General features: G+C 44.9%; 1 protein-coding gene across 1 annotated transcript in view; it reads left to right on the top strand.

Annotated features, from left to right (window-relative positions):
• The window catches only part of LOC145354481 (VPS10 domain-containing receptor SorCS3-like), a 1,074,210-nt gene that overhangs the window by 363,836 nt on the left and 690,651 nt on the right, over positions 1–19,723 (top strand). Inside the window, exon 2 of the mRNA XM_080205878.1 lies at positions 11,383–11,450. Coding sequence (XP_080062004.1) covers positions 11,383–11,450 — 68 coding nt within the window. The remainder of the gene's footprint in view (positions 1–11,382; positions 11,451–19,723) is intronic.

The raw sequence follows: 19,723 nt of genomic DNA, 5'->3' as shown, positions 1-19,723 counted from the left end.
CTCCGGGTGCTGCAGGTTAGGTAGATTGGCTGTGCTGAATTGCCCCCTAATGTCACAGGGATTAGGAGGGTAAAAACGTACGGTTATAGGGATAGGCCAGAGTGCACCTATTGGTGCAGGTTCATTGAGCCGAATGAACTCCTTGTGCGCTGAAGATTCTATGATTCTGACACTAGTTTTGACATGTTTTATGTCTCAGGTACATATTTGTATCAATTCACACACTCGTGGTTAAGCATTCTATAATCCAGAAAATTCTGAAATTAAGAAATGCCTTGGCTGTAAGCATTCTAGAGTATAGAACCATAGAATACCTACAGTGCAGAAGGAGGCCATTGGGCCCATTGAACCTGGGCTGACTCTCTCAAACAGTATTCAAACTAGGTCCATCCCCGTAACCCTGTGCATTTGCCATGGCTAACCTAACCCCCGCATTCTCTCCATATCTTCATGGGTTTCCTCCCGGTGCTCCAATTTCCTCCCACACTCCAAAGATGTGCAGGTTAGGAGGATTGGCCATGCTAAATTGCCCCTTAGTGTCCCAAGATATGTGTCATAGAATTCCATAGTATCAGAATCGTAGAATCCCTACAGTGCAGAAGGAGGCCATTCATCTGCACAAGGATATTTTGGCCTTGGAGGGAGTGCAGAGGAGGTTTACTAGGCTGATACCAGAGTTGAGGGGATTGAGCTATGAGGAGAGGCTGAATAAACTGGGCTTGTACTCGTTAGAGTTTAGAAGAATGAGGGGAGATCTCATTGAGACGTATAAGATGATGAATGGGATGGATAGGATAGAGGTGGAGAGACTCTTCCCGCTCAAAAAAGACAGTAGGACTAGGGGGCACAGCCTCAAGATAAAGGGGAGGCGGTTTAGAACGGAGTTGAGGAAGAACTTCTTCACTCAAAGGGTGGTGAATCTCTGGAATTCTCTGCCCGTTGAAGTGGTGGAGGCTGCCTCGCTAAATATTTTTAAGAAGCAGGTTGATGGGTTCTTGATAAGAGAGGGGATTAAGGGTTATGGGGAGAGGGCGGGAAAGTGGAACTGAGCCACGACAGATCAGCCATGATCTTATTGAATGGCGGGGCAGGCTCGAAGGGCTAGATGGCCTACTCCTGCTCCTATTTCTTATGTTCTTATGTTCTTAACCCATTGAGTCTGTACCAACCACAATCCTACCCAGGCCCTAACCCCATGCATTTACCTTAGCTAGTTCCCCTGACACTAAGCGGCAATTTAACATGGCCAATCCACCAAACCCACACATCTTTGGACTCTGGGAGGAAACCAGAGCGCCTGGAGAAAACTCATGCAGACACAGGGAGAATGAACAAACTCTGCACAGACAGTGATCCAAGCCAGGAATCGAACCTGGGTCCCTGGCACTGTAAGGCAGAAGTGCTAACCACTGTGCCAATGTGCTGCCCGTGTGTAGGTTAGATGGATTAGCTCTGTGTAATGATTTCAATCAGGCAATTGAGGTAGGCCAACTTGAATATGAACTCACTGAGTAAGGGCCAAATTGATGGGCCAATCAGAGAGTAACATGCTCTGTACCTAAACAGGAGTGTCAGTTCCTCTGGAACTCCAGATGCAGACTGAGAACATTCTGTATAGTGTTGTTGAATCTTGCAATAAAGGAATTTTTGGTGAAGGGACTTCTGCTCCCAGGACTTAAGAACATAAGAAATAGAAGCAGGAGTAGGCCATCTAGCCCTTCGAGCCTGCCCCGCCATTCAATAAGATCATGGCTGATCAGATCATGGTTGATTATTACACCATTGCAAATGTGTGGGGTTACGGGGATAGGGTGGGGTAGAGGGTGTTTGAGCCTCTAGGTTGCAGTTCAGTAAAGGAGACACGAGTTCAGCTTCTTCATAAACTACCTTTTTTTTGATCCAACTCCACATACAATTCTGCTTCAACAGCCAGTGCCACCTGTGGCCCCTTTATGTATCAGTGACTTCCACTGAATAATTAACATCAAATTAGGACTTAATTGAAAGGTCTGTTAACCCATTCCTAGGCCCCTAGAGGACCTAGGTATGACATTCTGTCAGAGAGTTGGTGCAGACTCGATGGGCAGAATGGCCTCCTTCTGCACTGTAGCAATTCCATAATAACCAAAACACAGCAGTTGATCTTCCCCTGACGTTTGGGAATACTCACTGCTTGATGTTAATGTTGCCCAACGAGCCTGGTCACCTATTACATGGATTTATTGATGAATGAGTCTAAATCTGGCGTGGCGGCTTGGGGAATGGCGGGGACATAACTTAACCTTCATTTCACTTCTGAATCCTCCCGTGCCATTGATTTCACCTGTCAAGAACATGTGCTTCGGAGACTGTGTGCAGATATCGAACAGAACGGTAGCTGGTCCCCATTCAATCTTGCCTTCCATTTCATTGCAATTGATTGAGCAGCATGCTGCCCTGCAAATCCCTACCTACTCCAAAACCAAAATATTCCACCATTGGATCAAAATGCAGAGTTGCTTCACAAAGCAATGCGATAGCAGCACTATTCAACCCCAGAATACCTAGGGCAATAAATCAAAATGTCTGAGTAGAATTTTCACACTGCCACAGGGTTAGGAATGAGGTGGATACTCATCCATCATGCATAATGCTCCATGCACTAGGAACGCTTTACATAACATCTTCGGTATGTTTTTTCAGCATTCACTTTGTCTCATTATTTCGAATGCATTTCGATGGTCCCGGTTTACAAGAGGTATTGGAGAGGTATTTTCGACGTTGCCCCTTTTAGGAGCAGTAAGAACAGGGGTAAATCATTTAGCCCTTCAGGCCATCCACTGGTGACATGGTTCATGGCCCTGGCCCGCCACCCAGGCAGGCAGCATACTTATCCTCCCGGGAAGGAACATGACAGAGCAGAATACTAGTGTGAAGAAACAATGGTCTGGATTCCTGCATCGCTCCAGAGAAGCCGTGTGGCACTTAGCAGTGCGGCTGTTAGGGATTGCTCTGGCCCGCTGTATGCTCCATAACCTCACCATGGTGAAGGCACAGCCCCTGCCACCAGCTGTACAACAGCAAAAGGAGAGCAAAGATTCAAGGAGGCAACTGGGAAGAATGTTTCTGCCAGTGAGTGCTTCTCCCGACTGCAAAACCGACAAACCCCCAAAAACCAGTAAAAATAGGGAAACAAGAATACGGAATTGTTACGGGACTGTCATAAGGATTTTCTTATTTTGTTCAAAACTACTATCTCCTCAAATAGCCAGCCAAAGTCACAGTGTGGTTTCAAGAGGAATTTATTAGAAGAAGATTAGCTATAGGACTCAGAATGAAGTCATTCAGACTATTCAGTGAAAATTTCAGAAATAGATAAACAATTATCGTTCAAATTTGGTTAGATATATTTAGCATATACTATTAAAAGTCTGGGATTTCCCTATCCACTCACATTCGTTGGTTAAGGTTACATCATCTATAAAGTGCAGTTCTTAAATCCAATCGTAAGAACTTTACACTTGCTTAATTATAATATCCAATCCAAGAATGGGGTTTTTAATTGCATCAATTGGTTATTGTTTTCAACTATCTTCAAACATCCCAGCTGTGTCTGAATGAATCAACTCTCTTTTCCAAAGCCTGTTTTAAAGTCCTTTCCCAGCATAGTATCTTTCTCCTTTTCTTATCTGAAGGTTAGATGTCTGGAACTAGCTGCTTAATATCCTGCCTTTAAACATAGTGTAGGCTATTGTGGTCGATCTCTGTAACCCTCTGACTGCACACAGTTATTAATATGGATGCCATTTTCCTCCATAGTTATTAGTGTGGGTATTGTTCCCACTCAGGTCCAAATAGGTCTTCAATACACTAAAATAGAACACCAATAAAACCTGGGAAACGAGAGTGTTGATCCAAACTCTTTTTTTCTCCCTACTGGGAGTTCAACCGCGATTCCTCATCCACCAAGAATCTAATAGCTTACCTTCCTGTAATGTCCTGAGTGAGGCCCATGAGTTTGGCCTCTTGGAGGATGAGTTCCCTGATTGAGATAATGACTGCCTGCCCAAGAAGGGAGTCTCTCTCATCTGTGTATATTCTGAGGAGTATCAGGGCTACTGACACTCTGGATTCTGACATTATACCTGAAGCACCCTTAGGAGTGGGATTGAGTTTGTAAATAAGGGGAATCTGGTGAAGGGGCACCGACCTCTGAGGAGTTATTTCACTTCCCTCTGTCATTGACCTTTGCAGTGTCCACTTGATCAGAATGTCAAAATTAAAGCCACCACAAAATAAGCGTTCCGAGCCAGATTTGTAAACCATGCTATTTTGAATACAAATTTCACCTTTTGCATTGCCTTAATGTCTAACTTCAAATATGCTTCTTACTATCCCAATGGCCATATAGAGCAATACAGCACAGAAACAGGCCCTTCGGCCCAACTGGTCCATGCCGACCATGGTGCCAACCCAGCTAGTCCCAATTGCCTGATTTTGGCCTATATCCCTCTAATCCTTTACCATCCAGTTACTTATCCAAATGCTTTTTAAATTCTTCTTTTCCGTCTCATTGTTTTCCCAGAGGCTGACTGCTGCATGGCTGGTGGCAGGCTATGGGATTTCAGTGGTTAAGACTGCAGGAAACCCTGTGAGGCAACACAGAACAATACAGCACAGGAACAGGCCCTTCGGCCCTCCAAGCCCGCACCGATAAACCTTGAGCACTGCTGGAAGGATAGGCCGCAGACTGTGCCATCTTTGTACAGGTAGCAGCAGCACCTGGGCTGGCCGACAGACAGACAGGGGCACTGGCAGAGCGGTGGGGGCACAGATACAGTCACCCAGAGGCAGGGTTCATTCTCCACAGAGCCATTCCCACAGGGCAGTATCTCAGAAATCCTAGTGATCTGCCAGAGAACAGATTGCTGGAGTGCTGTGTCATTCTGCAAATCCCCTTGGACTTTGATATCTACAGCTACAATGGCAGCTGTCTTTTTTTCTAATATTTGTTCATAGGATTAAAGTTTTAAGTTTATTTATGAGTGTCACAAGTAGGCTTACATTAACACTGCAATGAAGTTACTGTGGAAGTCCCCTAGTCGCCACACTCCGGCACCTGATCGGGTACACTGAGGGAGAATTTAGCATGGCCAGTGCAATCAACCAGCACATCTTTCGGACTGTCGGAGGAAACCAGAGGAAACCCCACACAGACGCGGGGAGAAGGTTCAGACTCTGCACAGATAGTGACCCAAGCCGGGAATCGAACCCAGGTCTTTGGCACTATGAGGCAGCGTTGCTAACCATTGTGTCATATCGCTGGCTGTGCCAGCAATTATTGCCCATCCCTGAGGGCAAGTAAGAATCAACCACATTGCTGTGGCTCTGGAATCACATGTAGGCCAGACCGGGTAAGGATGGCAGATTTCCTTCCCTAAAAGGCATTATTGAATCAAATGGGTTTTCACAACAATTGACAATGGTTTCACGGTCATCATTAGATTTTTAATCCCAGATTTTTATTGAATTTAAATTTCACCATCTGCCGCGGCAGGATTTGAACCCAGGTCCCCAAGGGCCAGGTTCCCTGGGTCTCTGGATTGCTCATCTGGTGGCAACACCACTACTGCCTCCCCTTGAGCTGGCCTTAGAAAAATCTGAGCTTCCATTGCAGCACTGAGGCTTCTGTTATAGCTTTGAGGGAGGTACAAGCAGCGGGCATCAGGCGTGGCATCATGGTTGAGTGTGCAAGTGCACTAAGTGAGCCTGCCACCACATTACAGCTGAAAATAATGAGCTCCAAGCACCACGTAAAGCCTTGTGTCAAGTTTCTGTCAGGTCTCTCGGTGCTCCTTCACAGTGACAGCAGGCTTTTTGGTAGGAATACATGAGCCAGCAAAATGTATGGCTCAAACTCCATTTCTGGTAAGCTGGCATCTACACTATCCCTACCCTGCTCCTGCCCCCATTCTGGCAGCAGTTCACTCATGCCCAGTATTTTACCACTTGCAGATCCGGCCTCTGAGCTGCGTGCCGGTATCTGAGCTGCTGGCCGCGAACATAAAAGGAAATGAGAGTGTTTTATCTTCATCGCTGCCTTCCTGCTCTTCCAAACATTGTCGTTTCTGGACATCATAGAATCTCTACAGTGCAGAAAGAGGCCATTCGGCCCATCACATCTGCACTGACAACAGTCCTACCAGGCCATATCCCCATAACTCCACATATTTGTCCCACTAACCTTCCCATCCCGGGACACCCAGGGGCAATTTAGCATGGCCAGTGCACCTAACCCACATATTTTTGGATTGTGGGAGGAAATTGGAGCGCCCGAAGGAAACCCACGCAGACATGGGGAGAATGTGCAGACAGTGACCCAAGCCGAGAATGGAACACAGGCCTCTTAAGTGAGAAAGGCACAAGATCAGGTTGGGATGCAAGAAAGAGGGTGGAAGCAAGACCTCTTGAATACAACATTTGCAAATCTGTGGAATGAGGGGGAGGTGGGATATGAAGAGGAGGATTAGGAATGAGGATGTCATCATCTTCAGCGGTTTCAGTCATGTTGTTGGTCCTGTCCTCAGCAAGGGGCCACTCTTGTGATGGCTCACAGGGAGAGTAAGGACCTGCAGCCATACTTATCCCCTACAGATCACTTCCTGCTGTCTCCACATATGCAAGAGAAAGAAAAGTGTGTGAGTGAGTCTTCTATAATCTTTCTGGATGATGTGACGGTTATCATAGAATCCCTACACTGCACAAGGAGGCCACTTGGCCCATCAAAACTGCACTGACCGCAATCCCCCATCCAGGCCCCGTCCTCGTAACCCCACATATTTACCCTGCTAATCACCCTAACCAACAGATCTTTGGACACTGAGAGACTGTTTAGCATGGCCGATCCATCTAATCTGCATGTCTTTGGATTGTGGGAGGAAATCGGAGCACCCAGAGGAAACTCACACGGAGATGGGGAGAAAGTGCAAACTGCACACAGGCAGTCACCCAAGGCTGGAATTGAACCTGAGTCCCTGGTGCTATGAGGCAGCAGTGCTAACCACTGTGCCACCGTGGTTGAATAACTGAGAAAGTGTCCAAGCTATGAGCTGTGGGTTTGAGGCTTGCAGTAGCATCTGAAGGTGAGGTGATGCAATAAATGTTTTGTACAAGTCATGATTGATAGAGATTGTTGGTGAGTGAGTGATGTGTCATATTGAACAGTGTTAGGCTAGTAGTGCAGTTTGTGGGATAGGGCCTATGAAGATGCATATACTGATTTCTTAAAAATTCTTTTATTCCGCTCTTAAAGCTAATGCCAGGCAAACCCAAGCTCATCCCTTGCTTGCTCCAAAAAATGAAATTCAAATTAAATCCAATTTATAGTCCCCACAAGGGAGACAAACAGGAAACAAGTTGGCAAGATCAGGCAGTGCATTCTGTCTTGGGTTTGCACTGATGCTTGATCTTAGCCAAAAGCCTGGGAAGAAATTTGGAGAAGCTTACAAAAACAGGAAATGCTGGAAAATCTCAGCAGGTCTGACAGCATCTGTGGAGAAAGAATACGGCCAATGTTTCAAGTCTGGTTGACCCTTCATCAGATAAGATGTGTACACTGACTTTGACTTGGAGCAGGGTTTTATGGCCTCGCTCAGTCGAAACTGGAAATTCCTGCCCGATGTCAGTGGAGATTTCCTAGAATCCCTACAGTGCAGAAGAAGACCATTTGGCCCATCGAGTCTGTACCGGTGACAATCCTACCCAGGCCCCATTCCCATAACCCCATACATTTACCCTGCTAATCCCCTGATATTAGGGTCAATTTAGTATGGCCAATCCACCTAACCTACACATCTTTTTCCTTGTTGTTCCATGCTGATTCCATGGCAGGCGAGGTGATAGAGTCCTGGCCCTTAAGTGTGATCATTGCAGCACTGGCCTGGGCTCCCACTCCAGAATATGCCACTCCATTAAGTAGCGCTGTCTGGCTTCAGCAGTGTTAACCTCATACAAGCCTGGGACCCCCTGTGGAAGCCTGCTGCCAATCAGCAAAACATTTAGTACTGGCTGCGTGCAGTAATCATGTATGTTACCAGGTGAAGTCTAATCCATCACTTAAACCAACCTTCCAACCAACTCTGTCTACACTTCCCTTTGCCTCAGAAAAGCAGTTAGCATAATCAAGGATGCCACACAGCCCGGACATTCTCTCTTCCGCCTTCTTCTGTCGGGAAAAGGATACAAAAGTTTGAGGTCAAGTACCAACCGACTCAAGAACAGCTTCTTCCCTGCTGCAGTCAGACTTCTGAATGGACCTACCTTGCATGAAGTTGATCTTTCTCTACACCCCAGCTATGACTGTAACACTACACTCTGTACTCTCTTGTTTCCTTCTCTATGAACACAAGAACAATACTTTTCACGGTATACTAATACATGTGACAATAATAAATCAAATCAAATCAAAAAAACAGGGAATTGGTATGCTGTCTGCTTGGGAAGCCATGTTGTGGAGATGCCGGTGTTGGACTGGGGCAGACACTGTAGGGAGTCTCGCAATACCAGGTTAAAGTCCAACAGGTTTATTAGGTAGCACAAGCTTTTGGAGTGTCGCTCCTTCTTCAGGTGAAGAAGGTCACCTGACGAAAGAGTAGCACTCCAAAAGCTTGTGCTACCAAATAAACCTGTTGGACTTTAACCTGGTGTTGTGAGACTTCTTACTGTGCTTGGGAAGCAACAGGAACGGGTTTATTATACATTGCAATCCTTGCACCCATTGTTTGCAATCAAATTTTAGCTGCAATGGGTTTTCAGATGCAGGTAGAAGTTAGTTTTTTAAAAGGTTAACAGCACGGACTCACCCTCATTGCTTGATTGAGTCTCTCTGGGAATCTGGGTTTTTGTTAAATATGTTGATTGTATGTGTGTGGTGTCTTGTTCTTTTGAAGACACTGATATGTGTCTCTCCAGAGAGATGCGCATCACGTGTTTCTTACGTTTGCCCTGTAGTACACAGTATGACACTTTTACAGCTAGTCTTTTAGAGATAAATTTTTAATGGGAAGAACCTTTCTCCTTTTTGTGTCTCTAATGCCCTATATTCTTTGGGCAGACGCAAGTTACAGTGACAATGTGTGAGCTCTGTGTTTAAACTGACTGAGCAGATGTAAGCAGGCTTAAAAGATGTCTTCATTACCAGAGCCCTTTAACAAACATATTTATTGACAGAACCTACTGCTATTTTTATGAGCTTATTATAGTTTGCACCAATGCAAGGTGGTTTCAACTTTACATAAGCACACGCTGTGTTGTGGCACTTAAGAGTGTCATTTGACGTGCACTTATGGGAAAAGATCTCACCTCCAGCATGTGTTTGTGAAGCCAAGTTTAAAATGTTCCCCAGGTTTTGTCTTTTTAATAGACTACAGCAAGATTGGTGGATTATAGAGATCTTTGAAACTTAAATTGAGTTGCGATCTTCCTTGTGGCTTGGTGACAGTGCTCTTGCCTCTGAGTCAGAAGGTCATCCGTTCAAAAAACACAACGGAGAATTGAGCATGTAATTCAGACTGACGCTGTCAGGGGCACTGCGCTGTCTCTGAAATGTTAAAGCCAGGCCTTTTTGGGGGAAGGGATATAGGAGAATGACAATTAATACTCATGTCCTTAGCTTGAGATACCGAACCCTTGCTCCATCTGATCATTTCTGAGTTTTGAGGGAATTTTAGAAGATCCAATGTCGCTATTCAAAAATGAAGAGGTATCCCAAATAGTATTCCTCAGTCAACCAGTGCGGCAAAAAAAAACAGATAAATGACCATTTCTCTATCATGTTATGGCATTTACCTACTTAAAAAAAAATTCACAAGCTTAGAATATCACAAGGAACCTTACAGCCAATGCAATACTTATGAAGTGTAGCCACAGTTGTGATCATAGAACCCTACAGTGCAGAAAGAGGCCCTTCGGCCCATCAAGTCTGCACCGAACACAATCCCACCCAGGCCCTACCCCTATATCCCTACATATTATACCCACTAATCCCTCTAATTTACACATCCCTGGACACTAAGGGGCAATTTCTTAGCATGGCCAATCAACCTAACCCGCACATCTTTGGACTGTGGGAGGAAACCGGAGCACCCGGAGGAAACCCACGCAGACATAAGGAGAATGTGCAAACTCCACACAGACAGTGACCTGAGCCAGGAATTGAACCCAGGACCCTGGAGCTGTGAAGCAGCAGTGCTAACCACTGTGCTACCTTGCTGTAATCCAAATCATTTGTTTGGGGGATGTTGGTTAAGGGATCATAGAATCATAAAATCTACAGTGCAGAAGGATGCCATTTGGCCTGCTGAGTCTGCACCAACAAATATCCCACCCAGCCCCTATCCCCATAACCACACATGTTTACCTTTCTAGTCCCCCTGACACTAAGTGGCAATTTATCATGGTCGATCAACCTAGCCCGCACATCTTTGGAGTGTGGGAGGAAACCAGAGCATCCAGAGGAAACCCACGCAGACACTGGGAAATTGTGCAAACTCCACACAGACAGTGACCCAGGCCAGAATCAAACCTGGGTCCCTGGCATCTGTGAGGCAACAGCGCTGGCCATCGTGCCACCATGAATATTGGCCAGGAACCCCTCAACTCTCCTTTCAAATAGTGCCATGGCATCTCTTGCTTCCACCTGAGTGGGCAGATTGAGCTTTGATTTTAACACCTCACCTGAACGACCGCACCTCTGACAACGCAGCACTCTCTCAGTCACTCTGTGGAAGTTGAACTCACAACCATGTGACTGAGAGGATGGAGAGCTGCCAGCTGAACCACGGCTAACACAATGAGAGTCATGGCACTTCGAAAATCATCGATCAAATTAAATATTTTGACATAGATAAACGCAAGTAATTTATGGTTAGAAAACGTGAAGTAAGGTGGCTCTGTCAACAAGTATTCAAGTCTGAGGCTGGTATTTAGGACAAAGAGGCCGAAATTCTCCAGTCTTGTTCACCCCACTGTCACTGCCACTGCTGAGCAGAATGAAGAGCATGGCTACCAACCAAATCGCTCCTCTTGCAGGAGACTGGAAAAGGCCAACCACAGGCGAGGGCAGACAATTCCAGCCAGTAACACCCAAATTCAACGGTACTCACACTAGCTGGGGAGCTAATAAATGAATGATATTCTGCAACTAGCATTGATAGTGAGAACACATTTGAAAGCAATTGTACGGTGGATGTTGAAGGTGTTATGAATTGCTGGTCATGTTAGGGGTCATTCTTCTGCCTCCACGTTTTTGACAGTGATTGATAAGTTATCTAATGAGTCGTTCGGGTTGCTACACTGTGCTATGGGCCACTGTTTGAAATCTAATTCCAGCCCTGTCTCTTTCAGGTGATTCTGATCCTTACAAAGTTGTACGACTACAATCTCGGGAGCGTCACGGAGAGCTCACTATGGAGGTAAGTGGATACGAAAGGGCAGACACGCGGCAAGCTGGTTAATTCAGCAGGGAGCGAGCATTCATTACTCAATCTAGTGTGAAACATTAAGGAGACAGAGACAGCTTGTGGTTATCCTGATGCATTAAGAAGAGCAACTTCTCGTGTCTCTCAATTGCAACTAGCGTCTCAGGGCTGAATTAATGAGAATCTAATAGCGCGGAGGTTGCCACTGAGAAAATATTTCTCACATCCATTGATGTTAAAACTGTGAGCTACGCTGCAACAGAACACCGTAAAATATATCGATTAAAATCGTTCTCTATAATGGTTTACAGCAGGAAATATTTTGCTGAGTTTTTTTTTGAAAGTAGTTAATTCGCATCACAGACAAAGCTAGTGATTAGACACATGGTTGTGTGACACAGATTTCTATCTGTTCTGTGCGTCAAGTAATGTGTCCCCCAGCTAGTGGAGTTCTCCATTGAAAGTCTGAAGGGGACCAAGGTACTGGCATCTGACTAGGCCAGGATTTCACTGCCTTGCCTGCCCCAGAATTGGGGTGGGCGAGGCTGGCAAAACTCCGTTGGCCTTGGGCGGAATTTTACAAGCTTCAGGCGGGCGAGGAGGCAAAACTCTGGCAATAATTTTCTTCAACGAGTGTCTCTCAAAACACAAATTTTTCCAGAAAAAGTCTTCTTAGTCCTTGAAGATTAACCATTTTTTGTGATTAAAGTTCATGACACGACAGAAGGCGTAGCAAGGCAATGGCCTTGGCATTGCTTCACCTTGCAAAGCACTACATAAATGTTGGCACACGCTTGGAGTCCTTTGAATTTGGAGGGGAGAGGCGAGGAGAGGGGTGGGGTGCGGGTGTGGGTTGGTGCATGCAGTGACTCAAAGGCCACTGCACAAAGCATTTTTTTTCTCATCTGCATTGGACAAATCAGAGACTGTACATCAAATTCTGATTTAAGGTATACTTATAAAAATCTAGATCTAACATCATATTCTTTCAGTGCACCTTTTAAACCAGGCATTTGCAGACTGCCAAGGCTAATTATGGGGCTGGATGGGTGAAGCAGTGACATTATTCCATGCCTTGCACCTCATGACCATACATCACTTTTATCTTGATCACATCACACCTAACTTGTTAAGAGTGCACTGTTAAGCTTAGGGATAAACAGCTGGAGGCTATTCACAGATTGAATGTATTGAGTCTATATAGAGACTATTTTGTGCCCTTGAGGAGTTCCATACAGATTGTCCAAGGTTGCTGCCCCTGTTTCATTACCCGAGAGTGCTGCTGCTCAGATTCTGTTTACCCTTCAGCCCCATCTTGCTGATCTTTGGCCACTCAGTGCAATGATAGGGGACACGGGCAGAGTGGAGGACCTCGTTGTTAGCCTGTTCCTGCATGGGTCTGGCCAAGGTGGCCACTAACAGATCCAGACAGCAGCTGTTTGAGGGGGTTGTATGACCCAACTGTCTGCTTCTCATTCATGGCTATGTTCATGACTGATTATCCTTCGAGAGAGAGTAAGCAATGTCCGCCTGTGTGCTTGACGTCTTTCATAATTGGTGGACACCACAGAGGCTAGAGTTGCCATACCCCTTTAAGTGGTTGCTAATTAGTTAACCTAGTCATCTTTTCATTTAAAAGAGTATGAAAATGGACTGGGGAGGCTAGAGTGCATCATTTTCCCCAAAATAATATTTTAATTCAATTTGTTAAGCTTGCTTTAAAGGTTTATCTTTGATACAATTCCCCTTTAAGGAATGGTTAAATTGTTTGTTCGATTCTCAGAAGTGGGAATTTTGGGATGTTGTGTTGGGAGGCAGGAGGCAGAGGTTTGGAATGCTTCATCCTGTAAAAGGAACCTTCAAGAAAAGGAATTGCATTTACTTTCACATTTCACCGTCTGGCTTGGAATCCAGTTCTCAAAACCTAAAACCTTCTTCCCAATGCAGTACATTACTCACGTCCTTTCTTCATGTGTTTGGCAATGTTGTCATCAAGAATTTAGTGGAGTTTAAAGGTGGCCTTGAAGAATAATTATACTGTGAGAACAAATGCAAGTATAAGTTCATGGCAGACAAGGAAAGGATTACCACAAAGTGTATACTATATAGCTCAACCTGTATAGACAGTGCTATTACGCTTAAACAGAATGAGATTCTGGTCCAATTATTGTTGGAACAGTCATAAGACAGAACATTCAAGACCTGGAAAAGAAACAGTGAAGATTCTAGAAGCGAGTTCCTCGTCTCCCTCAGTTAAGATTGGAGAACTTCGAGGTTCATGAGCCTTGAAAAAAGAAAACCAAGCGAGGGGACTACAGAGCAGTATAAGGTACTCATTTTTACCAAAGCATACCTTGACAGGTCAAAGAGATATTCAGTAAACTGGTGAAAGGTCAATTTAGGTTGGATGTCTGGAACAGCTGGTTCATGCAGAGTGAGTTATGCTTTTGTTTTTGTGTTATGGTCTTGTTTTCACCTTGGAAAGGGTCCAGAGGAGGTTTACAAGAATGATCCCTGGAATGAAGGGCTTGTTGCATGAGGAACAGTTGAGGACTCTGGATCTGTACTCAAGGATGAGGGGGGATCTTACTGAAACATACAGGCTACTGCGAGGCCTGGATAGAGTGGATGCGGAGAGAATGTTTCCACTAGTAGGAAAAATTAGGACCAGAGGGCGCAACCTCAGGCTAAAGGATGATGCTTTAAAACTGATAAGAAGGAATTTCTTCAGCTAGAGAGTGGTGAATCTGTGGAGCTCTTTGCTGCAAAAGGCTGTGGAAGTCATTGAGTGTCTTGAAAAAAGATAGACTCTTGATTAATAAGGGGATCAGGGGTTATGGGCAAAGACAGGAGAATGGAGATGAGAGAAATATCAGTCGTGATTCAATGGTGGAGCAGACTTGATGAGCAGAGTGGCCTAATTCTGCACCTAAGTCTTATGGTCTTAAATCAACCAGCTAAACTGAATTCAGTGGCTTATTTTACTTGTGGGGAAAGGATTGGGGGGGGTGGGGTGATGGAAACGTGTGTGGGGGTGCAGTGTCTTATCAGGAATCTCCAGAGGACTTGCACAATCTCCCCGTGTTTGTGTGGCTTCCCTCTGGGTGCTCTGGTTTTCTCCCATAGTCGAAAGATGTGCAGGTTAGGTGGATTGACCATGTTAAATTGCCTCTTAGTGTCCAAAAATGGATAGGTTAGGTAGATTGGCCATGGTAAATGCACAAAGTTATGGAGATAGGGTGAGGACATGGATGGTATGTGCTTTCAGGGAGTTAGTGCAAACTTGATGGACCAAACACCATCTTCCTGCATTGTGGGGACTTTATGATTCTACATTAGGGGAAATAAATGGACTTAGTAAAAGTTAGAATGAGAGCACGTGCTAGACAAATATTTATACCCCATAAACCTTACAAACCCAGAGGATCTGTGATCAGCAGAACTCTCCAACAAGACCCTTATTGTTTATTGTTAGAAGGGCAGGCATTGAGTCAGAGCAGATAAAGTGCAGCCTCTGGGAAGATAGGGAAAGACAGACAGTCCCTTGCTGGGAGGAGATAACCCTGCTTCACGTGAAAGGTTTAATAATAAACCTATATGTATACAAGATTTGAAATTAAATAATGTTTTGTGAAGGTGAGTAATAGGCCAGAATTTTACCCGCTCTCCCACACCAGAATCGAGGCAGGCGAGCCTCGTAGAACAACATTCTTCACTGGCCTCGGGTGGGCAAGGTTGTAAAATACCAGCAGTCATGTATAAATATGGTGGAGATCTTGGCAGAGTGCTGTTCCAGAGATCTCTCTGAGGTAATGCTTTCCCTGCATGCTTGAATCAACAATTGTACCTGTACCCAGGTCTCCTGTGGTTAGTTCGTACAAGTCCTCTACAGTACTCATAAACCACAATGTGGACTGTCATCATCATATTTGTTATTCCCATAGATTAGCACTTCAAGTACCGGCATTTTTGTTACTAATAAAAATTGCTTTCTGATGTGGTCACACTGCTTGTCTTTGGGAATTCATTCTGGCCTTTGGAAGGGGTCGACGAGATTAACCTAGATATTGGATGAAATATTGTTCCTTGCTGTCTCCACTAGCACCAATGGCAGAAGCAATGCAAGGCATTTCAGCATTCGCACAGAATTAAAACAGATTAGATTATGTACAAAACCAAAAGAGAAAACACTGGATAACCTCAGCGGGTCTGGCAGCAGCTGTGAGGAGAGAAAAGAGCTGGTTTTGAGTCCAGATGATCCACTGTCAAAGGCTCACCTGGACTCGAAATGTCAGCCCTTTGCTCTCCTTACAGATGATCCTGGACTTGGTGAGATTTTTCAGCAGTTTCTCTTTTGGTTTCAGATTCCAGCATCAGCAGTAATCATCTTTTGTTCAGATTATGTATGATTTTCTTTCTAAATTAGGTGTCAGCATCACACTGAGAGGTAAAACACAATAGTAACTCTGTTTGACAAACCAATGAAGAAGGTTCACCAATACATTTCCATTCCTGTATCCCCAAGCTGAGTGAAGCTTATTGCATATTTTATTAGAGAATCGCATCAAGAGAGTAACATTTGTTTTACCTGTAAATGTTAGAAAGTGGCTATGGCATTTAATAATGTGTGCAGGAAAGCAAGAAAATACAAGGAAATATGAAATTCATGTTTGAGTCTGTGTTCACAGAACTTCTCAAACTGTGTGACACGTTTTACACTGTCCAGTTGGAGCACAGTGCCCGATTCACCATCTGCCATATTTCTTATACATTATCTGATCTGCTGTCTCTTACTCAATTCAATTCTCTTCATGTTATACCAAGTGCTACCCAGTGCTCCCCTGTTTCCCACCTGTTTCCCAATCTGCCAACTCCTGCCTTAGTCCAGATCTGATGAGACCCTGTGAACATAAGAACAAGGAGCAGGAGTAGGCCATCTGGCCCCTCGAGCTTGCTCTGCCATTCAATAGGATCATGGCTGACCTTTTCGTGGACTCAGCTCCACTTACCCGTCCGCTCACTATAACCCTTAATATTTTACTGTTCAAAAATGTATCTATCTTTATCTTAAAAACATTCAATGAGATAGCCTCGACTATTTCATCGGGCAGGGAATTCCACAGATTCACAAACTTTTGGGTGAAGAAGTTCCTCCTCAATTCTGCTCCCTCTTACTTTGAGGCTATGCCCCCCTGGTTCTAGTTTCGCCTGCCAGTGGAAACAACCTCCCTGCTTCTATATAATCTATTCCCTCCATAATTTTGTATGTTTCTATAACGTACCCCCTCATTCTTCTGAATGCCAATGAGTATAGAGTCCTGGTCTACACAGTCTGTCTTCATCAGCCAACCCTCTCAACTCGGAATCAACCAAATGAATCTCTTCTGCAACCCTTCCAGTGCCAATACATCCTTCCTCAAGTAAGGAGACAAAAGCTATACCTGGTGTTCTGGCACTGTTTTCTCTAAGAGAGGAGTGGGGAGTGTGGGGAAGGAAGTAGGAACAGACAGTTGGAGAAATAATGGAGAGTAGAGAGAAATGGAAGGGAGCCAAGTAAAAATGAAATTTTTCGAGAAGCCACTGGGTCATCAGAATATCGAGTTAAGGGCAGGTTACAAGTTTTGATCAATGAATTTGCGTACATTTGCCCAGTGTTGAGATTAGAATGAAATTCTTTCTATGTTGTTTGCTGTATAGACACCACATGTCAGGGCATATTTATGAGTTCCTAATGCTTAATCTCGACTGAAAGCAGTTGTTCACACTTCCTGAACACAATTATTGCTGTTCTCACCTTCTCATGTCTCCAACTGGGGTATGTACTTCATGACAGTAACATTGCAAGATTCACACATTCAGCTATTTCACCAGAAGCATTTTGTGGAACTGATTCAATCCTTTTTACACAGTTTAGACACCATTAACTTTTGTAAATACTCTTCAACTTTTCTCTCAGTTGAACTGATGGAAGTAAAATTCCACAGCTTGCCATTTGTGGTGACCTTGCAACAGTTTTGCGTTACCACAGAAATTGGCTTTGAGAGTGAGCCAATGGGGGAATTCTTCATAAATACTTTCATGATATTTCCAGCAAAATTCACAGCCTTTGGTTTCCCACAGAGGAATGAGAAAGAGTTACATTAATAAAGTCCTCTTCACAGCCTCGGGAGATTCCAAAGCAGTAACGGAAGATTACTTTTGTAGTCTAACCACCGCGGTGAAAGTTAAAACAACCAGTCCGCAAATAGCAAAATCCCAGAAAGGAAAAAACAAATGAATAACTTTTTGGTCGTGTTATTTGAAGGGGGAATGTCACTAGTAGACCTTCCTTTCTGTTTGACGAATTTTACATGTCACCTAAACAGGCCAATGGGGGCTTTGGTTTAGAGTCTGACTTGAAGGTTGTCAGCACTGCTAAGGCCGTGCATTCTGCCAGTTTGGATTGTGTGGGGACCTTGGAGTAGAGGGTTCCGCTGCTTGAGCCAAACAGATGTAAATGAAGGTGCTGGACGTGTTTAGTTTACCCTTCCTTTGAGATCTGAGGTCTCCCTATCCACTGCTTAGAACATAGAAGAGTACAGCAAGAGAACAACCCTTTTGGCCCACATCATTGTGCCAAACATGGCGTCAAATTGAACTAAACTCTTCTGCCTATTCTTGCTCCATACCCTATCTACCTTGAATCTTTATGTTCTTATTTAAAGCCCCTTAAATGCTCCTATTGTATCCCTGGCAGTGTGTTCCAGACACCTACCACTGTCTGTGTAAAAAAACTTATCCGTCACATCTCCTTTGAACTTTCCCCCTCTCACCTAAAGTGGGTGCCCCCTAGACATTTCAACTCTGAGAAGAAGATTCTGACTGTCAACCCTATCTGTGCTTCTTGAATGACTCCAGAGTCGCAGCTTCCAGAGTCTCAGCAGGATCACAGCCAGGATTTACCATTCCCACTCGCAGCTGGTGTGTTCGGCAGTGTAACTGGAAAGCATCATGGGAAGGCCCTGGACATGTTTCTTGGGCCTAAATCCAAGACGTGACCTCCCCCCCGCCCCGTTCATTGTGAGCTGCGCTTCCCATCGCCCAACTTCAGCGACATCATTATAGTAAATTTGCATCTCATTCACACGACGGAATCATTCCCCCCATGTTAAATTTAAATCCCATGGCAGAATGCTTTCTGAGTGGCACGATTCACAACTGTCATTGAAAGACCAGCAGTTAGTGGCCTGGACTTCGAGAGGAATGATGTGGAGTTGCCGGGGTTGGACTGGAGTAAACACAGTCAGAAGTCTCACAACCTGGTGTTGTGAGACTTCTTACTGCGAGGGGAACCCAGAGTTGAATGCACAAAACATAGCGCCGGGCTCGCGAGGATCCTAATGCATGGAAGCGACCCCATGGACTCAGGGTGGTGGAGGGGGGCTCTCAGACTCAAGGCTTTACAGCATCTTTTTTGTGGGTGATTTGTGAAGTTGGGGCTGGAGGGGGTGGGGGTGGACCACTGGGGCATGCAATTGCCAAAGTGTTTCAGGATTGAGCATTCTTCCACAGCTGAGACAGTTCAATTTCAGCTGCATTGCCATGATTGGAGTCTAACTTCTGAAACAATTCTGCCTACTCCAGCAACAATGATTGCTTTGAGTGCCAATGATTGGCCCTACAGTGTTAACCCCTCATATGCAGACTTCCAAATCAGCCCAGTGTTACAAAGCTGCAGAACCATTGGGCGACAGGACAAGTTTGAGGGTCCTCTGGTGACAGGTGGGCATAGATCACTCACTGAAGGTGGGACTCGATACAGCAGCGCTATAGTTAAATCAGCATGGAGCGTTAACCCGCATGGTCCAAGCAAACCGCCCCCCTTGGAGTGCAGGTTAGGCTAATACCTGCTATTTCGTTAACAACACAGGAAGTAGCTGAGTGGCTGAAGCTGCTGCCACTCTGTCATGTGGTATGGGTGGGGATGTGGATGGATGTTTGATTGAGGATCAGTCGAACTGAAGACTGGGCATCCATTTGGTGGCCAAGGCTCTCCGGAGCTTCCTGTAATGTTAACAGTGCTCGTTCTGTGAAGGAATATTCATCAAACATAACGTCAGCCAAGATGGCACAGGAGTAGGCAGTTGCTATTAGACAGTATGGGATGACCTTGGCGTTATTATCAATACACTCTAACCACCTGAACTAACTGTCCACTTTATTAAATAGAATGGGCACCCTTCAAGTATAGCATCTGGATTACTGAAGCTCTTAGCACATGGTGGTGG

Source organism: Carcharhinus amblyrhynchos, chromosome 17 (assembly GCF_965287045.1).
Source record: "Carcharhinus amblyrhynchos chromosome 17, sCarAmb.v2.hapA, whole genome shotgun sequence".
Taxonomy (NCBI): Eukaryota; Metazoa; Chordata; class Chondrichthyes; order Carcharhiniformes; family Carcharhinidae; genus Carcharhinus; species Carcharhinus amblyrhynchos.
This window is presented reverse-complemented; position numbering and strand designations above follow the sequence as displayed.